Source organism: Kogia breviceps, chromosome 1, assembly GCF_026419965.1.
Source record: "Kogia breviceps isolate mKogBre1 chromosome 1, mKogBre1 haplotype 1, whole genome shotgun sequence".
Classification (NCBI taxonomy): domain Eukaryota; kingdom Metazoa; phylum Chordata; class Mammalia; order Artiodactyla; family Physeteridae; genus Kogia; species Kogia breviceps.
The window spans coordinates 55,765,402-55,784,432 of NC_081310.1; the positions used below are offsets into that span (position 1 = coordinate 55,765,402).

Here is a 19,031-nt window from a genome sequence, read left to right on the forward strand (position 1 = left end):
TGAGCTAAGAGAACCATCCCATTGTCCAATCATCTTTCCTACTCCTCAACTCCTGAGTGTCAGACAGTCTGTGGAGAGTGGTGAGTGTGGCCACAGAATGTATCCAGGCCATAGCTTATTAAAATCTATAAAAACATACATTACACTCTGTCAGTACTTGCCTCTAGTCCCACAGTATTCATTCCCCATTACAGTACTTAAAACAATCTGAGGAGGTCATGTATTGTATGATTTTTTTCCCCTGCTGAGGTCATTTAATGTCAGATCATGATTAAGCATAGTTGTGCTAAATCATGAGTTCTTCATAACCAATGTAGGTGAAAATGCTTTATTTAGTTTAAACATTACAGACAAATTCACTTTGTTATGTTTGACACTGAAGAAAAGTCATGGGCAACAGTGATACAAATATTTCAGTTTTGATGCCACAGACAAGGCACAAAAATAACTGGGCAGGTGACTCTCATGAAGCAGATTCCTGACCTTTCTTTGTCCTGTTGTTCCTTCTATTCCCTTTTCCTTTATTCCCATAAGGAAAATTCTCATTGGATAGTGCCCAATACCTTTGTTAATAGAGTGGCTTTTCTGAAAGCCAAGGTAAGAGGCAAGTTTGTATCTCTTCTAGCCTCCCTAGAAGAAATGAGCCAGACGACCTAGATCTGTATCCAGCCTCACCAAGAAACCCTAACATAACTATTAACTAAACTGCTGTATAGGCTCCCTCTATATCTGGCCCCTCTTAGTTCTACCTAAAATCCCCAAATGCAGTGAAGATGCCAGATAGTTCATTCCAGGCATGTCATCCCCAAGCCCTGGAATTCTGAGTCTAGATGAATTTGTAGTTTGTCTCAGAAATTCCTCTCCAGGAAGGACTCTAAAATCTGAAGCACATTTTTATCAAAGCCTTTTCCCCTCCAGCATGGCTAATGAAAATGAAAGTCTTCTTGAGTAGAGCTGACTCCCTCTTAGAGCAGTATTTGAGGACCAGTGCTTAGGAGGATGAAGCAGCCACAGTGCTGGTCTCCATAGCTTCACCCCGGTGATGCCATGAGTGAGCATCTCTTCTCCCCAGATGCTGGGCTGATTCCACTCCACGGGTATTATAGGAATTGGAAAGAACCCTTGACAGACGGTCAGAAGGCCTGGCTCTATGATTTAAAAAATTACTTGACTATAGGCAAATCACTTAGCCTTTTTCAGCCTCAGTTTTTTTTTTAATAAATTTATTTATTTTTGGCTGCTCTGGGTTTTTGTTGCTGTGCACGGACTTTCTCTAGTTGTGGTGAGTGGGGGCTACTCTTCGTTGCAGTGCATGGGCCTCTTATTGCGGTGGCTTCTCTTGTTGCAGACCACGGGCTCTAGGCGCACGGGCTTCAGTAGTTGTGGCACACGGACTTCAGTAGTTGTGGCCCATGGGCTCTAGAGCGTAGGCTCAGTAGTTGTGGCGCACGGGCTTAGTTGCTCCGCAGCATGTGGGATCTTCCCAGACCAGGGCTCGAACCCGTGTCCCCTGAATTGGCAGGCGGATTCTTAACCACTGCGCCACCAGGGAAGCCCCTCAGCCTCAGTTTTATATTGTTTGATGGGACCACCACGTCCACCCTGCCTCTACCACAGGGATCACTGTGAGGATCAAATGCGATAATGCATGTGAAAGTGGTCTGTAAACAGAAATACACCGGAAAAATTATACAAACTTTATTCTTACTCCCCTCAAGCAGTGCTAACGCTCAGGCTGCTGCTTAAAGCAGCTCCACACTATCCTTGCTCCTCTCTGTTGTTAAAAGCCCCTTACTTGGAGCTTCATGGAGCGGCTTCCCAGGTGAAGAGAGGAAGGATACTGGCGGGAAAACACTAGGCACTTTTTTCTTTAAGTACCTGGCCCCTATTTTGGTGAATCTGGATCTGTACATCTAATAAATCAGTTTCAAACCCCTGTAAGATTGTGGAAGCATTTAAATCTGATGTTGGAAGGATATATAACATAGATTTTATTGTTCTTGCCCATCCCACTTTGGGTCTAAAGGCGGAAGTAGGTGTTGACCAGCCAGGCTGACGATTTGAATGCTTCAAAAAGTGATTTATTTTTGCCAGTTCCCCAATGGTCTCTTTTCTTTCTGTTCATGATCTAAGTTTTGCTCAGAATGACATCAAGGGAATGAGAAAACTACCTATAATTCTTGTTCTCAGATCTGAGATTGTCACAACAGGATCTCTATTCTAGGACTGGAAACAACTGGAACAGCCTTCTGCGGCGTGCTTCTAGCGCTCCTTTCTCTCTCCCTCACACCGTTCTCCTACCCCTGGACCCTGGCGAGCCAGTCACCACCATCGTAGCCAGACTGCTGGGGGGTTCGCCACTGCCAGCCCCAAGGGAGAACGAGCGACCTCACCAGGACATTTGAAGAAAACATTTGGAAGCCTCACGACCAAGTGTTTTGGGGCACATGATGAGGTATGATCTAGTGTAAGATTTCCCCAATACAGGTGATCATAGGACTCTCCTGAAATACGTGTTAAAAGTACAAATCCTAGCCCCAGACCCACCCCGTCAGTCTCCCAAGCAGGGCCCAACAATACATTTTCAAGAGCAATCAAGTAATTCATATGGTTAGGCAATCTGGGGAAACACTGATCCAACAGAAAAGACCCAATTAGGGTTTTGACTTCACTAATGGCAGCGATGGCTTATTTCTCCATCTATAAAGAAAAGAGGGGGTGAGTTCAACACTATCTGTGATCTTAGCCTCTCTCAAAGGCTGCCTAAGGTCACATCAGATTACCTATAGGAAGTCTTTCAGACTATTTAGAAATATTTACAGATGTGGCTAGGTCTTTTCAGCATGGAGAGCCGTGGGCTAGAGTGGCAGCCACTTCTCATGCCCAGTCTGCACAGTCCCGTGCCAGGTGCAGAGAATGGAGATGAGGTCGATCATCTCTGCAAGACATTCTCTGCCTTAGTGGAGTTGGACAGCAACACTCATGGCTGCAGAACTGAACCCCTGGAGAGCTCCCCCATGAGCACTAGGTCCAGCAAATGTCCCCAGCTTCCTCATAAGTCTCTGCATGGCCTAGAGAAGTTCATCTGCCTGCCACCTGCATCCATGCCCCCTCATCCAACATGTCTCTGACTCAGCTGTGACTCACAAACACTCTCACGCGTCATCCCACTGGGGCCTCTGCTTTTCAACCCTCCTCATCCTAACTCACCTCTTCCGCTCAGACTTTTTAATATTGGCTTTTCAGATCGCTGAACATACCTTTAAATAGGATGGATGGACAAACACACACAACACAAATATCAAAATATACCCACTTAAATTAAAAACCTTTAATTCTCTGGGTTTGTTGTAATTTATCCATAGCAATATTTCATATTATATGCATAAAATCTCCCAGTTCTTTCTTGGGCATGTCTTATTCCTCCATTCAATGGCAGGGTCCCCATGGACGGAGATCAAGTCTTACACAAGTCTTATCTTGTACCCCCAATAACACCTAGGAAGGAAGCTCACATGTATAAGCACTTCCTATGCAGGACAGACTATTTTGGGGAGAAGACACAGAAGGATGTGTTGAGAAAAGCTGGGGTGCCGAGGATGGCCAGCTTTGCCTTTACTTGTCCAGTCAACCTTATCTCCTGTCCACATACCCAGAAATGACTGTCTTCTCTCTCGACTGGAGGCCTGGAGGTCCGAGTGATTTATGCAGCCCTTCAGAGGACAACCTGGTCCCATCTCTCCAGGTTATTTCAGTAGCCTGTTATCATCTCTGTATTTTTTATTGTCTGTCTGTAGTTCTGTTGTTTGGGGACTGCAGGTTTCCAATTTTAATAATTCTTTCCCATGGCTCCCTTCAACCTTCACCAAAATCACACATGCCCCTGACTAATAAAAGCAGTTTTTTTGGTCTCTGCAGCTGGTGCTATGGGGCTCTTTGGTGGTGAATAGCCTGACACAGTGGCTCAGTATAATGAGATAATAGCTACTGCAGCTACCCAAGATTCTCTAAAATTGCCTGAGCAAGTTGAAATCCAAAGCTGGTGACTAAGAAATGATGCTTTAATCATCTTTTCCATCGGAATCGAGGCCCAAAAAGACAGACCAGAGCTAAAGCTTTCAGAGGACAGGGACGCCAGCAAGTCTAAAACTCAGCACCAGGGTTATGGCCTGTGTCTTCCAGCCCTTGGAAGTGCCAGCACTGGGCTGAACTGTTCTTCTGGTTCCACTCACACAGGCCAAGGCCACCGTGAATTCCTCTGGAGGGTCAGCTCTCCCGCAGGCCAACAACTCATCCTTCTGATCCTCACCTACAGCCACTTCTTTATTTCATTGCACACATAGGACTGGTTTGGAAATGCCATGAATTAAATGTATACCAGAGGAATGGTACTCTGAGAAAAGGGCCTAGCTCCAGTCAGACGGTTCTGGAGAGACCAAGGAGATGCTGAAGAAGAAGCCTTTTTCAGAGATTGTCCATGGACCCATAGATAGAGGATGGACCACTGTTGGGAGCAGCGGGATAGCGCCAAGCATCATTGTCCTCCAGTGATTTGACCCAACCATGTATCCCACCATAACAGTGTGGGATGAAAAGCTCTGACAAAAGTCTGTCAAAGAAAGTGGAGACTGAGAGATACCTAAGGTTAGATGGAGTCAGGGTTTTAGGGCTAAACATTCAGACAAGAAGAAAAAGCCAGTTTTTCCTTGAAGAGAAATGGACATTTAAAGAGTGCACCAACTTCTCATGCCTTGAGTAGGAATCAGCAATTTGGGCTGGGCTCAGGTAGGCAGTTCTTCTGTTGGTCTTGGCTGGGCTCCCTCATGTGTTTGCAATCAGTGGAAAGTTGATAGGCTGCCAGTTAGGGTGATGGGGGTAACTGGGCCCCTTTCTCTCATCATGCAGCACGCTAGCCCAGGCTCATTCACTTGGTGGTGACTGCAAGTTTCCCAAGAGCAGCAAGAGAGAACAAGCCCCATGCACAAGAACTTGTCAAGTCTCTGCTTGTGTCACATCTGTTATTGGGCCACTGGCCAAATCAAATCACATGGCCAGTTCCAGATTCAAGGGGTTGAGAAACAGACTGCACCTCTTGATGAGAAGGGAAGAGTGGCCATTTTTCACAATCTATACAAATGACAAAATCCAGAGAGATCTAGCTTTGGGATTTAGGTAACACCTCTCATTGAGGCAAGGGTGGGAGCAGGAAGTGCTCCTTCCCGAGAAAGGAAGGATAACATCTCTCATCTCCCAAGAGCATCTAGGGTGGCAGCCTGGTGAGGCCCAGGGATGCCTGTCCCACACTCAGGTGTCCTGGAATGACGAAGCTGGGATGGCAGGAACAACTCATGGTAAACGAAGTATAAAACACACAGAAGATCCAGTGGAGTCTGTGGGGGAAATGGCCCATATTCAAATTATAATAAGATAATATATTCTTTTCTTCTTAGATTCCTTCTCATTCTTCTCTATTTTGCATTACTGTCTTCTCCTCTTTTTCTCCCTCTTCTCTTTCATGTGTATATTTTAATCATTTATCAAAAGGCACCTGATGACAACCTAATCAGAGTGCAGAGGGAGGCAGGGATCTGTGTGTGGCACCAACCTGTGGAGAGTCCAGGAGAGGGGAGGACAGGGAGAGCCCTTGATGTCCAAGACTCAGACGTTGCTGTGCCAAAAGAGAAAAAGCAGTTTATGTTCTCAGATGGAAGAAGAAATACCACTTTTGACAGCTCTTGCTTTGTTCCAGCCACTCAAGAACTGTCATTCAGAACAGTACACTGAAGCCATTTCTGTGACTGTCCCACAGGTCACTGTCACTGAGTTCACCACAGGCCTGATTTCAGTGTAACAACAGTCATTGACTAGTGACTGGGAGGTAATGGGGCTAAAAGGTATATTTTGTCTGACACTATCTTCCGCTGTGAGTGAATCCCTTCTAAGAGTAGTAATCAATTCTGTCTCTAAGCACAGCACAGGAGGTATAGAAAAACAGACTGTAGGCATAGGCATTATCTGGAAGTTAGCAGTCCAGAGCTAACTCCCTTTCAGAATTGGAAAAGGAATCCTGGTTTGGCTAAGGAAGGAGATTGGGCAGGATGAACTCTGTGGGTGAGAAACTCCATGTGTGGGAATGTGCTCACATGTAGTTGTTTTCTTGATAAGTTTCTCAAACTAGTTAGATGGGCACTGAGGTTTGGAATCAGCCTCCCTTAAAGGATGCCGCCCATCCCTTGCCAAAGCAAATATCAGCATATCTTCCAAGGTGGTGGCCAGAGAAGGTCCCGGGCCTGCTACTTCTTGGATTTGTGTCTTGTTCCCGTCTTCTGCTTCTGATTTTTAGTCATCCAGAGAGTTGTCTTGAAAACAAACATCAGACCACAAGGGACATCCTGGTTGGAAAGTCACTCTGGGGGAAGAGCAGGAAGAGCCTGATTAAAGAAACCCAACACAACACAACAGATGGCTCCCCGGGCAGAGTCCACACCTGTTCAGAGCCTGGCACACCCTGACTTTTAGGGCATTTCATTAGGCTTGTGACTACTGTCCCTAAGCTTTAACTGGTGCTGAAGCCAACATACATCTCATGAAACTTAGTCCCATGGCCACTGAATAACTTCTCACCCCTTTAAGTATAACTACAATGTTTACAGTTCCACAACAGTTAGTGCAGATGGTGTACCACAAACCTGATATCACCTGAAAGTTCCTTGCCTACTCACAGTACTTTGGTCATCACAGTTTTTGTTTTGGAGGGGTTAATAATCATGCCAGAACCTTTTTCTGTTCATGTTCTCTCCCCATACTACACACTAAAGAAAATGTCCAGCTTGGAATCATGAAAAACAAAATGGCGGGAGAGGCAGGGTACATGAGGAGGGGGCAGAAGCAACCGGGCTTGGAGAGTGGCCTCTGGAGTACAAAGGCACCTTGGAAACCCACATCTGTGATTGTCCCCCAACAATCTCTGAGGTCACATTTGGGGGCTGAGGGATGGAACAGGCTGCTCTTGGCATTTAGAAAGAAAACAAAGTCTAAACAAGGCCACTTACACAAGAGACAATTAGCTGGGCAGGGACTGAAAGACTTCCTTCACATATACCGGTCATAGGATAGTTTACACTCAATAAAACGTCAAAGGAGAAAAGAAGTGAGCTGTCCTTCATGAACACCGATGGCTACTAACCTCAGGAATGTGGACTCTTTGGGGCATTTGATGCAAGTTACAAACCCTCACCCTAAAGGGGGTAAGGGATGGGGAGGAAGGCACATATAAGCATGCATAGAGCATAGATCGTCTGCACGCAGACCTCAGAAGCCCACCTAAAGGCCTGTGGTAGTAATAACCCCTAGAATCCCTGATGCTAAATGCTTCTTAAAGCTCGTCATTAATGCTCTCGAATACCCTACACCTACGCACCTGCTACTTCTGCCTTTTTTCAATGCTCCAGGGGCCCACACTCACTTACTTCACCTGGTCCTGGAGAGAGGGAAGCAGGGGACAAACCAGCCTGACACCTGTGTTCCTCACGCAGGAGGACCCCACTCCCTCCACTTGGGCCCCACTTCGGCGTCTGGGGCAGGGCCCTCCTTCTCAGCTCTCCCTCCTCCCCAGCCCCGCGGCTCCTGGACAGCGATCGTGCCCGCTGGGTCCCCGCCCAGACCCCGTGGAGGCTGCCTGGGCCTCACCGTCTTCTTGGCGGGTTCCTTCTTCCTCTTCTCCGAGTTGCTGTGGTAGGGCAGGTCACGGCCGCGGTAGGACGGGCCCCGGCTGAGCTCGCGCTCGCTGTAGGGAGGCAGCGCGTCGTCGGGCGCGTCCTCCTCTTCGCCCTGCGGCGTTCCCTCCTTGTAGGTGGAAGGTGGCGACCAGGCGTAGTAGGAGGCGCTGCGGGGGCCGAGCTTCGCGCTCAGCTTGGACGGTGTCTCGAGGCTGCCGCCGCGGCTGGCGCCCTCGGGAAGCGCCTGCCGCTCCACCCCGGCGCCCCGGAACGAGTGGTCGTACTTGGGCGCGGCGCCCGGAGTGCGGCTCACCAGGCGGGGCAGGTGTGCGTCGTCGGGCGGCCGCCGGCGCGGGGGGCTGTAGGACCAGCCGCGGTCCGCGTCGGTCAGGGGCTCCCGGCTGCGGCTCCGCTGCCCGTAGTACTCCTCCAGCGAGTCGTCCTGGTAGAAGCCCCCGTGCGCCCGCGCCTCTGAGCGCTCGAAGCGGCTCCCGCCCCGGGCCTCGTGGTTGTTGCCCTCCGCCCTGCGGGACCGCGGGCCGTAGGAGTCAGCGAAGGCAGCCAGCTCGTCCATGGAGACGGCCGGTATCCCGGTGGCGAAGTTCTTGCGCGACAGCATCTCGGATTTGGAGCGCTGCTGGCTGCGGGCAGAGGAGGCGCTTGTCAGTCCAGGAAAGCCGTGCGCGAGGCAGGGAGCTTGAGCGGGGATCTAAGGGCCCCTGTCGTGTCTGGGGCCTCTGTCAGGAAACCGAGGTCCGAACCACGGCTCCGCTCCTGGCTGGATAAATCACCTCGGGCATCTCTCACGCCTCAGAATCAACAAACAACAGGCTCAAGGCGGCCATGCCCATCTCGAGTGTTAGTGTTAAGGATCAAGATGGGGTTGTGTGGATAAAAATACTTTGTGATCTACACGGTGCTGAAACACACATTGGGCCTTCTTTTGGCCATTATGGTGTGACCTCTGGTTGACAGCCTCCTGACTCACTCCTCACACCCTCAAAGCCAGCGTGGGTGATGTGGGCCTGCAGTACACACAGCGGGTGGCCCACGGAGTCCCTGTAATATTTGGTGACAAACAGAGGCCTTTTCCTTCCTCCGAGCCGAGGGCAAGTTACCTCTTGGGGTGGCAGGCAAGAGGGAGCCTGCAGTTGGTACTTTGAGAGAAAAGCAATATCTACTGCCCTTCAAGATACAGGATAGGTGAGTGGGGAAGGTGCTGTCCGGTGGGCACTGGCTACACAAAACTGGACAGACAACTTGGCCGCCCCACATTTCATTGGCCATGTGACCCAGGGTAAGTTCCTTAGCATTTGTAAGTTTCAGCTTCCCCAACTTAAGATGGGGACATTAATAGTACCTCCCTTTTAGAATTATGAGACTCAAATGCAACAGTATAACACGTTTGGCATTTGACCTTTCACAAAACAGATGATCAAAAATGGAGGTGATGGGTGGGGTTTTTTAGAGGTTATAGGATAAAACATGAGAAGAGCAGAGAAATGTTAACAAGGTTCATTAAGGGGTCTAGAGTACCCTCTTCAAAGAGCCTTGAGTGATTACTTCTGCACATGGTACGTGTCCCAAGTGTTCCCTTGCTTAATAAATGTGGGAAAGGGATGTTCAACAGCCCACAGAAAGATGTGGCAGGATAACCTAGAAGGGCAGACAGAGATGCTGTTGGATCACAGCAGCCTCAGATGCACCCTGCCTCCCAGCTCCTGCCCCCTCACGCGCAGCACCAGCGTTGCCCCGCCACAGCCATCTTCACCTGTGCCTGAAGCTCTCCAGATCCTCTTTGTTATACCCCATGGCCGAGGGCCCCCGGCTTGCCCCGCTGCTGCCTCGCATGACACCTGACCAGTAGTCAGGATTGCTTTCCAAGTCCCCAGACACAGGGAACTGTTTGCTTCGCATCTGATGGTAAGACTGGCGGAAACTGCTGTCTTCCTCATGCAGGGAGCTGAGTTCCGAGATGGTGTTGTTATCTGCAGGGACAAAAACCAGGCATGACAGAGCTTCCTACCCATAGAACAGAATGGGAACTCGGTTAACGGCTGAGACTAGAGGCTTTGGGAAACTCCCACCCGAGGGCCTCAATCCTGTCCAGGGTGGGTTGTAGACCTGAACTAGTGGTATTTGTGTTCTTAGCTCAGCAGGAACTGGCTCCAGCTAGAAGCCCACTTGCCTACAGAGAGGGAGCCTTCCTACACACTCTGTTCTTGGAATAGGAAAACAATTGTTATTGTTCCACCTAAGGCAGGCTTCCCAGAACTTGGGCTCTCTACAGCTGGTCTCCTCCTAGTACATCAGCATCCTTGCTCAAATGTTTTTCTTCTTGTCGTTTAATTCGATGATGAGCCATGATGATCCCAGGCATGAGGCAAAAGGGACAAAAAGAGAGAGAGAAGCCACAGACCACAGGATCTTCCCTACTGTTGGCTGAGTCCCAAGATGGGGCCTTCAGAGTCACTACTACACCTCCACTTTAGAGGCACCCCATTCCAGCTTCCTGCAGTTGTGGCCCCTCCCCACAGAGCGAGGAGTCCACAGGGCCAAGGGGATGTACACACTAATGGCCACCCACCCCCCTTCTGGATGTTCATCCAGGAACCTGGACTATTTTCCCCAAACAATACCAAGTCCATTTCCAGGGCCTGAGTAGACCTCTTCCACTCTCCAAAGAGTATGGGGTCATGGGTAGCCAGGACAGCTGTTTGGAGGTGCGAGAAGAAAAGGGGAAGGTTGGGCTGCACTTAGGGCTTCTGGGCCTCTGCTTATACTCTGGTCCTAGCCCGAAAATGTAAAGAGGGAGGGGATGGTCACAGCCTTCTCATCTCCTAGGGTGGCCTAAGTAGCTTTTCACAAAAGCACTTGTGAATAAGGACCACAGTCACGGTCTGGAAAAAAAAAAAAAAGAAACTATTTATTTATAAAACTTTGAAATGGGTTGAATTTCACATTACTTACAAAATAAATCTAGCGAATCTATTGGTAATGTAACTGGATCCATTCGTTTTCCAAAAATCCTCTGAACTTCAAACTGTTATCAAAATCAACATTTATAAGGTGTAGGGCCTGGCTGCTGAGCAAAGAGGTAAACTGAGATCAGACGTGGGAAGCACAAATGTGTGTCTCAGTTTCCCCTCTACCTCGTCTCCCTATCCCCAACAGTCCTTAGAGGAGCAGAGAATTTTTGCTGGTTCCCACCCATGAAGGGAAGGGGGGAGGGTCTCCCCCCACAGCATCAACACAGCCTCCTTGTCCTGTTTTACCAGGACACAAGGCTGACCAGGAATGCCATTCAGTTTGGTCATGTGAACAGCTGGTTTTGAATTATAGTCTAATTGTAAGCCTTTTCTGCCCCGTAAGGAGAATGGACTAGTTCATGCCTATTTTAAAGGAAAACAACTCAGATCCTATTGGTTAATCAAATCTAGAACCTCTCTTTTCTCATGATCCCAGCGAACTCCAATCTCCCGGGAACCATACAGAAGAGGACTTTAAAATGCACCAAGTGTGCTTATTGAAAAATGACATTATTTATTCAGACCTCTCCTTAAACTTCAGGGAATAATGGACAGTTTTCACTTCTCCAGATACTAAGGGCTAGCTCTGTTTCACCACTGATGTGCTGGATAGTACAGGCTGTATGCTGCTCTAAAATTTCTGCCACAGTGAACATGAACATCAATTTCCCACTTCACAGACACCTAATAATGGAACTCTAGAGCAGGATAGGCAGACTTTTTCTGTAAAGGGCCAGAGAGTAAATATTGTAGGCTTTGCAAGCCATACTGTCAAAACTATTCAACTCTGCCATTGCAACATGAAAGGAGTCATAAGTAATACAGAAGTGGATTGGCATGGCTGTGTTCCAAGAAAATTTACTCGCAAAAACAGGAGGTGGAACATATGTGCCCTGGGAGCTGTAGTTTGCTGATTCCAGACTGAAATCTCCTAAGAGCAACCCCCTGTTTACATGGGACAGGCGAATGAGGATCACACTGGCTGGGAAATTCATGGGCCTGACCCTGAAACTCCTGTTTCTTACAGAATCTATTACTCCCTTGCCACACCTGAAACGATGAGACTCATTTTAAGATGAGATCTTCAAGAGTGTCCTCTGTCCATGATCCATCCCAGGGTTTACTTTGCTCTTCAGCAATAGAACCTCTCAAACTAAAGAGAACTAGATTCCTACTTCATCTCTCTGCAGTTATGCTAATGTCAACCTGCAGGTTCAGGAGTGCTGGGCTCCAGTTCTGGCCCCGACACTGAATACTGGTTACTTTCCCTCTCTGCCTCCCTTGCCTCTTCTGTAAAATGAGGGAGGTAGATTCAACAGCCTCAGTCTCTGCCAGCTCCAACATCCTAAAGTCCTAGGCGTTAGAAGGCTGTGGTCTTTGACTCGAAACTGCCACTGCAGCTATGGCACTATCCACGGTTGGCTCCAAAGTTTCTAGTTTAACAAAAGGGCACAGGACGGGAATCAGAAGACCTGGGTTCTAGTTCTGATTCTATCACTTCAACCCTCTCGGCTTCTGTTTCCTCATCTGTTGACCCAGGCCATCCCTTGGACTCTAAGATTCCTTGGTCATTACCTTATGGCCAGCCAGCCCTTGGAGACCACTTTAATCCAGGCAGACAGAAGACATCACCTAAACTGGGATCCACCCTTTATTTTCAACCTCCGTTTTTCACTTTTTCTCTGTGTGTTTGAGATTCACAGATTTCCTCCGTGGGCTCTTTCCCCTTGATCTCTGACTATCTCTGTCTCTGTCCCCTTACACGGATCCATGACAACACTGTTACAACTAGCTTGTCAAGTGCAGTGACATCTGCATTCCTGACATTCCAATCTGGAGATGGTCTTTTTATAACCAGTGTGGTGGGTGGAGGCAGCAATGGATGCAACTCAGACAGGATGAAATTAGAATTGCAAACTGGGAGGAATATGTTGTCTTTAATCTGAATAAAGCTCCTCTAGTCTGGGACTGTTTCCCCAACAATGCCATCAAAGTCTCTCATTGATTCCAAGGCGAGGAGGGTTCAAAGAGAGAAATGTAGTGACCTCACTCCCAGGCCTGCTAGCACCCTCTGATAATTAGCCTGTCCGTGTCAGACCTGTCCTGTGCTGCCTCTCATGATAGATGGTAATTTGGAATCCAAATCAAGAATCAGTTGTGTCAGCTGCAAAGTCTCCAAGGGCTGTGGGTGAGTTAAGTGTTGGAGCCCTGATACCTAAAGATTCAGTAATTAAAACGTTCTTTGGACAAGAGGGGCAGTCTCTTTGCTTGCCCCTCAGCCTCTGCTGCTGGGCATCTCAAAGGAATGCAGGCCTCTTTTTTACGAGATTTCTTTGGCAGACTTGCTCTTTCACTTTCACTGATAAGGCAAGTCGGGCAGCTAGACTGTCATTCAATGCTAGGGCCTTTCATGTTGGAAAAAACTGATACTCAAGCTTCCACATCCTAAGTCATTATTTTGAATATATTTTAAAGGGAGTAGTAGGGAAAGGCTGTTTTAATAAAATATTTCCAACCCCAGGATTGCACAGCCCCAGCAGTACTGACTGCCCCATGGAGAGACACAACAGGAACCAAGATGGTACATGATTGCTCTATTCTTTTTTAAAAAAAAATCTATTATGGTTTATTACAGGATATTGAATATAGTTCCCTGTGACTGCTCTATTCTTCATACCAGAATCCCTTTTTTCTTTCCTCTATGTACTCAAAGCTACTTTCTTTAGGATGTTATCACCAGCACCCCTACTAGTTCTGAGCCTGAAAGCTCAGGCCTGCCCACCCCCAAATCCCCTTTAGCACGATGCACAGATCACGTAAAACTAACAGATGCTCACATCTGCCTCTCATCCTTCTGGCTGGATCAAACTGAGCCAGCTCCTTCTCGACATAGTATAGGACCTTCATGGAGTCTCTCTCTTTGTCAGCTTGGATCCGGTAACCTTTGCGAACTGTTGAGAAATAGACAAGAAGGTGAGGTGAAAAAAATCAGGAGAAGGTAGCTTCCGTTTATTTTACCAAGTAGAAAACATGGGTCCCACTAATAGCAACTCTTTTTGAAATCACCCAGAAATAGTAACCTGTAGTTCTATATATGGAACCATACCCGAGATCCCCTTCATCAGATGGTTCCATTAGAATGGAGGATTGGCAGGTCAACAACAAAATTCTATTACAGTATATTTTTAGTCATTTGTTAACCTCTGCTTCCTACCTCCTGACCTCTTATAGCTCTACTTAAAGCTCATCTTCTCAAAGTTTGGGGGAGTACACTCACACTAGAAAAAGACCACTTTCTAGACTAGGGCCGCAGATCACTCTACAGTCTGAGGATCATACCTTCACCTGGTGGAAGCACATGTAGCTTTAAAACAGATACCCAAACGTCAGGGACCTTGACACAGGTAGCCTAAAAGCCTCTAGCTGCTTGGGAGATTGTGCAAAAATTCCATAACTAGGTGATGCACAAGAGCTAATATTAGATTATAGGCTTTATACACATTAGTACAAAATACAATGCAAAATACATGGATTACTAATTATGGTTCCATTATTATTTCTTTAGCATTTTCCTCTTAGGAAAGGGACTACCATATTTTTGACATGATTAATTCAACCTGCTGCTATGTGGTTACAGGCAGGTGTTATCTTCAGGGCTTAATAAAAAACAAAACTAAAGCAAGAGAGATAATACCATCTCCTATATTCCCATCACTCATATTGTCAGGGACAAAGGCTGTTGAAGCCCCATATCACTTAAGCATCAGTCGAGTCCAATACCAGCCCCAAGGGTGATCAGACACGGGCAGGTCCAATCTTCACAGATAAGAGAAAGAGAAAACAAGAAAGAGTGAAAGGAATGGGATGGGGACAGAACTATAAGGGTAATAGACAACACTTAATTGGGCACTGAAATGTGCTAGGTACTGTGCTAAATGCTCTACATGGACATTGATTCCTCACAACTACATAAGGAAGTTAACTGTTAGTAGCCACATTTCATGGTTGAGGACACTTTGGTTCAGAGAGTTTTCATAACTTGCTCAGGAATAAGCTGGTAGTTCTGGTACTGGAACCATGTAGTCTGACTGAAGCCCAACCATACTGGGCATCTTGCCTCTCTGGAGTCTAGGAGCAGAGACAGTATGGAGAGATAGGAGAGGAAGACAAAAAGGAAGAACCCAGAGTAGAAAGTGCTCTCAGGTGTGCCATAGGCAGTGTCATCTGAGGCATGGTCCTACCTTACAGCCTGTCAGGACTGTACAGTGGAATGGAAGCAAATGACCCACCTCCAATATTCTGTTCCCAGAGTAGGGCAAATACCATAAAGAAACCATGTGACTGCATGCACCTCTGGAGAAAATCCTGCTTTCTACACTCTGGTCATGTTACCCTGGCTGTGGACAGAGCCCCCCCACACAAGCATGTACATGGAAGATTAAAATATCATCTTCCACAGACTCTAATCACAGCCCTGGCATTGAAGACTGGGAAGACGCCCACACATCCATTTGCAGGTGCACTGGTTTTCTATATGAGAACAGGATGGGCAGTCCACATTCAGCTCCAATTGTGGAATTACTTTAAAAAAAATATTAATGAATCTCAGCACACGCTTTTTAGTACACCTTCTCCCGGAGGTTAGATCCATAATCCCTACGCAGAAGCAATTATTAGCAGAAATGATTTTATTTATCAAGTTACACACTCTTCCATTTCTGCAGAGGTGTTTACATAGTACAGACAGTTCACTTAAAATGCAATTATCCCACAGAACTGCTATGTCTGTTCTGAGGCAGTTATGTCTGATGGATGAAACACAGGGCTGGGAAGTGGGGAACTGGGTAGGCATGCCGCTGGATTTACTGAGGGACCTCAAATAAGTGGTGACCTATCCAGGACTCAGTTTTCATGTCTGTAAGATACAAACATGAAAAGACAAATATATAAACCAAAAAGAAAAAGAAAAAAGAAAGGAGACAACAAAGACCAAATCAGTGGAGCACTTTGAGTTCTCTGTAATAATCAGGCGCAGCTCAAATGACATCTCATCAAAAAAGGCTTTCTTTTTCTCTAGCTAGAAAAGTTCTCTCCCTTCTCTCTCTATCCCACTCCTAACTTACAAATCATTTACTTTGAACTTTCATCATGGCCCTTAATATATTCTCATTGGTTTCAAATGATTTGTATAAATGTCTAATCTTCCCAAAGATTCTTGAGGGAAAAGAATGCTTATCATTCTAGCTCAGTGTAAAGGCCAGGATGGTGCTCTATACATAGTACGCACTTAAATGTTTGCTTGAGCGGAATTGGTGCCAGCCTGGGGCTGGGGGTAGGGTTAATGCTTTCTTTAGAAAGAGTATTTTCAGTAGTTTCCCTGTCTAGATTGTAAACTTCCTGAGGTCAAGGACCAGTTCTTTCTGTTTATCTCTGCATCCTGAGCGCCTAGCATAGAACCTGACACATTGCAGACACTCAAAACACATGTGTTTGTATGAATGAATGAATGAAAATCAGGAATAAAAACAATTTTACAAAGAATTACAAAGTAAGGCAGAAAAGGCCATGTGATGGGTTTGTTGGAGAATTTTCACCAGGAAGGGGAAGGCTTGAATGGTAGCTTGAGGGAGCAGCAAAAGGTTTAGGTAAGTTTTGTTGTTTTATTGATGATTATTTTTTAGTAAAGAAAATGAACATGTTTATAGGCATTAGGGAAGGGTCTACTCTACCGGCAGCTGTGGCTTTATCTAGGTGTTCTTAATATGTGAAGCACTGTATGGCAAACATTCAGTAATACTGAGATAAGGGGGGAGAGTATTCCTATAGGGAACAATGTACCAGCTGTCCCCTGGCAATGAGAGATGGCTGCCATCCTGATCAACAGCTGGAAACTGCTCCCTTAACTGCAACTTGGACCGGCGCTTAGATTGCTTTCTGTGTCATTATAACAAATTGCACTCCTCATTATGAGACAGATTTGATCAGGTATGCATAGGTTATCATGCCCCTGAAAAGTTACAGTAACTATTCACAGCCTCAATGACGACAGCAGCTTCGCCTTTCAGTACTGGCATTATAAAGAGACACCATTGTACTAGATACTTTCAGCTTTGATTTCTCAGTCACACCAGCTCATGACTTCAGAAATCTTAATCCCTCTACTTTGTCAAAAAGGACAGAGGCAGAGTACTGATGTTTAGACTTTAGAGGCATCATCTGTTTGGTTTCAGTAGCTAAAAAGCTAGGCACTTCTCCCTTTAAGAGGTGTTGGTTTTCCTTTTTTAATTGAAAGCTGTATATTCGATGGGTGGCACACTATAACTAATTCTCTCATCGTGGTAGAACCTGGCTCTGTGTCACGTATATACTCAGGAGCACAGAAAGCCTTTCTTGATCCCTCCAAGCAGATGAGACTTTTCCTTCTCTGAGCTGGCATCAGGGAACAGTCTTATCATATGCTCCTTTCTATTTTTCACTCATTTTATTTCCATTCACAAGCCCCCAGAAACCACTCTGCTGGACCGTAAACTCCTTGAGAGAAAATCTGTATGCATTCATTAAATTTTTCTTGATTTGAAAACATATAGAATGGTGTCAAGCCGATTTTTATCTGTAATTTGTCTGAAGATCAGAGAACTCTCTTATGTGTGCTGATATTTTAATAAGAAATGTCCTACATTATTGGCCAAAGACCAGCATTTTTTGGAAAATGACTTTTTTCCTGGTGATATTTCAGTTTACAGTCGATGGATGATTTATTTCTCTTTTGAAGTTCAGTCTGGTCCAAGTCCTTTGGTTGGCGTGGATTTTCATACTTCAGCTCCTCTAATTTATTAGCCTTGCCAACTTTGAATTTTACTGGAGAGGGACTATTGGGATATTCATTTTGATGCCAAACTATAATTTCAAAAATTCTGATTGTTAAAAGATTTGAGTTGATACTTCTGACCCGATTAAGGCTCCACTATTTTTCAGCTAATTTCCCCTTTAAAGCCAAATCCAATTTGTAAAACTTGCAAAAGAAGTCTGTAAGGCAGATATCCATGGATATAGCCTTGTTCTTCCTGTCCTATCTTAATAAGCTAAGGAAGGCTGTTTATGGATAATGGAACAGCTGCCAGATTCCACCCCCAGGGTGACAGCAGCTCAGTTGTGGGAGAAGTGATGCTTAAAATTTGCATATTCTCTGTATACATACAGTAGGCATATATATAGACACACATCCTTATTAGTTTGAAAAATGACATTTCAGAACCCTACTTGCCTATTCAATTCTTTTGCAAGAAGGATGAGTGGAGACCAGGTAGATGTGAAAATAAAATGGATTCAAGCAAGGGAAAAGATAATTACATTAATCAAGGTGGGAGATGATGGTGGCAATGACTAGGATAGTTGAGTAGAGATGGACCAATTCAAGGTTATTTTGAGGTCCAATCTGAAGGACTTGGTGACCAGTTGGATGAGAGAAGTGAGGGAGAGGAAGAGATAACGATCAAGTCCCTGCTTCTGGTTTGGGCTACTAAGTAGATAACGGTGCCATCCACTGAAAATAAGAAATGTAGGAGTTGGTTTGAGGTTGAGAAACAGCAGATTAATTCCACTTCCTAGATAGATGTTGAGCTGGAAATGCCTGTAATACATTAAGGTGGATATGTCCAGAAGGCAGGTGGATATATGGGACTGAGGAACAGGAGAGAGGATAGAGATAAAGATATATGCAGTCATCAGCATATAGATGATGACTGAGGCCATGGACTAGATATGATTTCCCAGGAAGAGGACCTTGCACAAACAGGAACACCAACATCTGGGGGATGTGCAGAGAAAAGAACAGCCAGCATATAGTGAAAACGGTAGGAAAAACTACAAAGTACAGTGTTGAGGAGGGCAAAGAAATATGAGTGCCTTATCAAGGGTGGCAAGTGCTTTTGAGACGTCAAGGGGGCAGACTTTGAGAAGCATCCATTAGAGTTAGCAATAAGGCGATCTTGGCAAGCGCTGGTCTTTGGAGTGGTGAAAGCAATAGCAAGACAGAAGTTAGTTGAGGAGAGGAAATGGAGACATTAAAGATTCGAAACTCTATCAAGGAGTTTGGCTGTGAAGAGGGTAAAGTGGATAGGGAAGTAGCATCAGAGGACTATAGGGGTTTTGCAAATTGTTGTATTTTAATGGGAGAGATCCGAGTGTGTTTTGAATGCTGATAGGAAGGCGTCACTAAAGAAGGAAAGGCTGGAGACGTGAGGTGGGAATGGGGTGGGGTATGAAGATTCGGTAAAGAGAGAAC

General features: G+C 46.1%; 1 protein-coding gene across 3 annotated transcripts in view; it reads right to left on the reverse strand.

The window, feature by feature from the left end:
• Nucleotides 1–3,316: 3,316 nt before the first annotated feature.
• The window catches only part of ILDR2 (immunoglobulin like domain containing receptor 2), a 58,916-nt gene continuing 43,201 nt past the window's right edge, over nucleotides 3,317–19,031 (reverse strand). For all 3 annotated transcript variants that reach the window (XM_067031892.1, XM_067031891.1, XM_059045284.2), the window contains 4 exons: nucleotides 13,585–13,698; nucleotides 9,490–9,706; nucleotides 7,690–8,359; nucleotides 3,317–6,409 (listed from right to left, as the gene is read on the reverse strand). In XM_067031892.1, coding sequence (XP_066887993.1) covers nucleotides 6,374–6,409; nucleotides 7,690–8,359; nucleotides 9,490–9,706; nucleotides 13,585–13,698 — 1,037 coding nt within the window. In that variant the 3' untranslated portion in view covers nucleotides 3,317–6,373. The remainder of the gene's footprint in view (nucleotides 6,410–7,689; nucleotides 8,360–9,489; nucleotides 9,707–13,584; nucleotides 13,699–19,031) is intronic.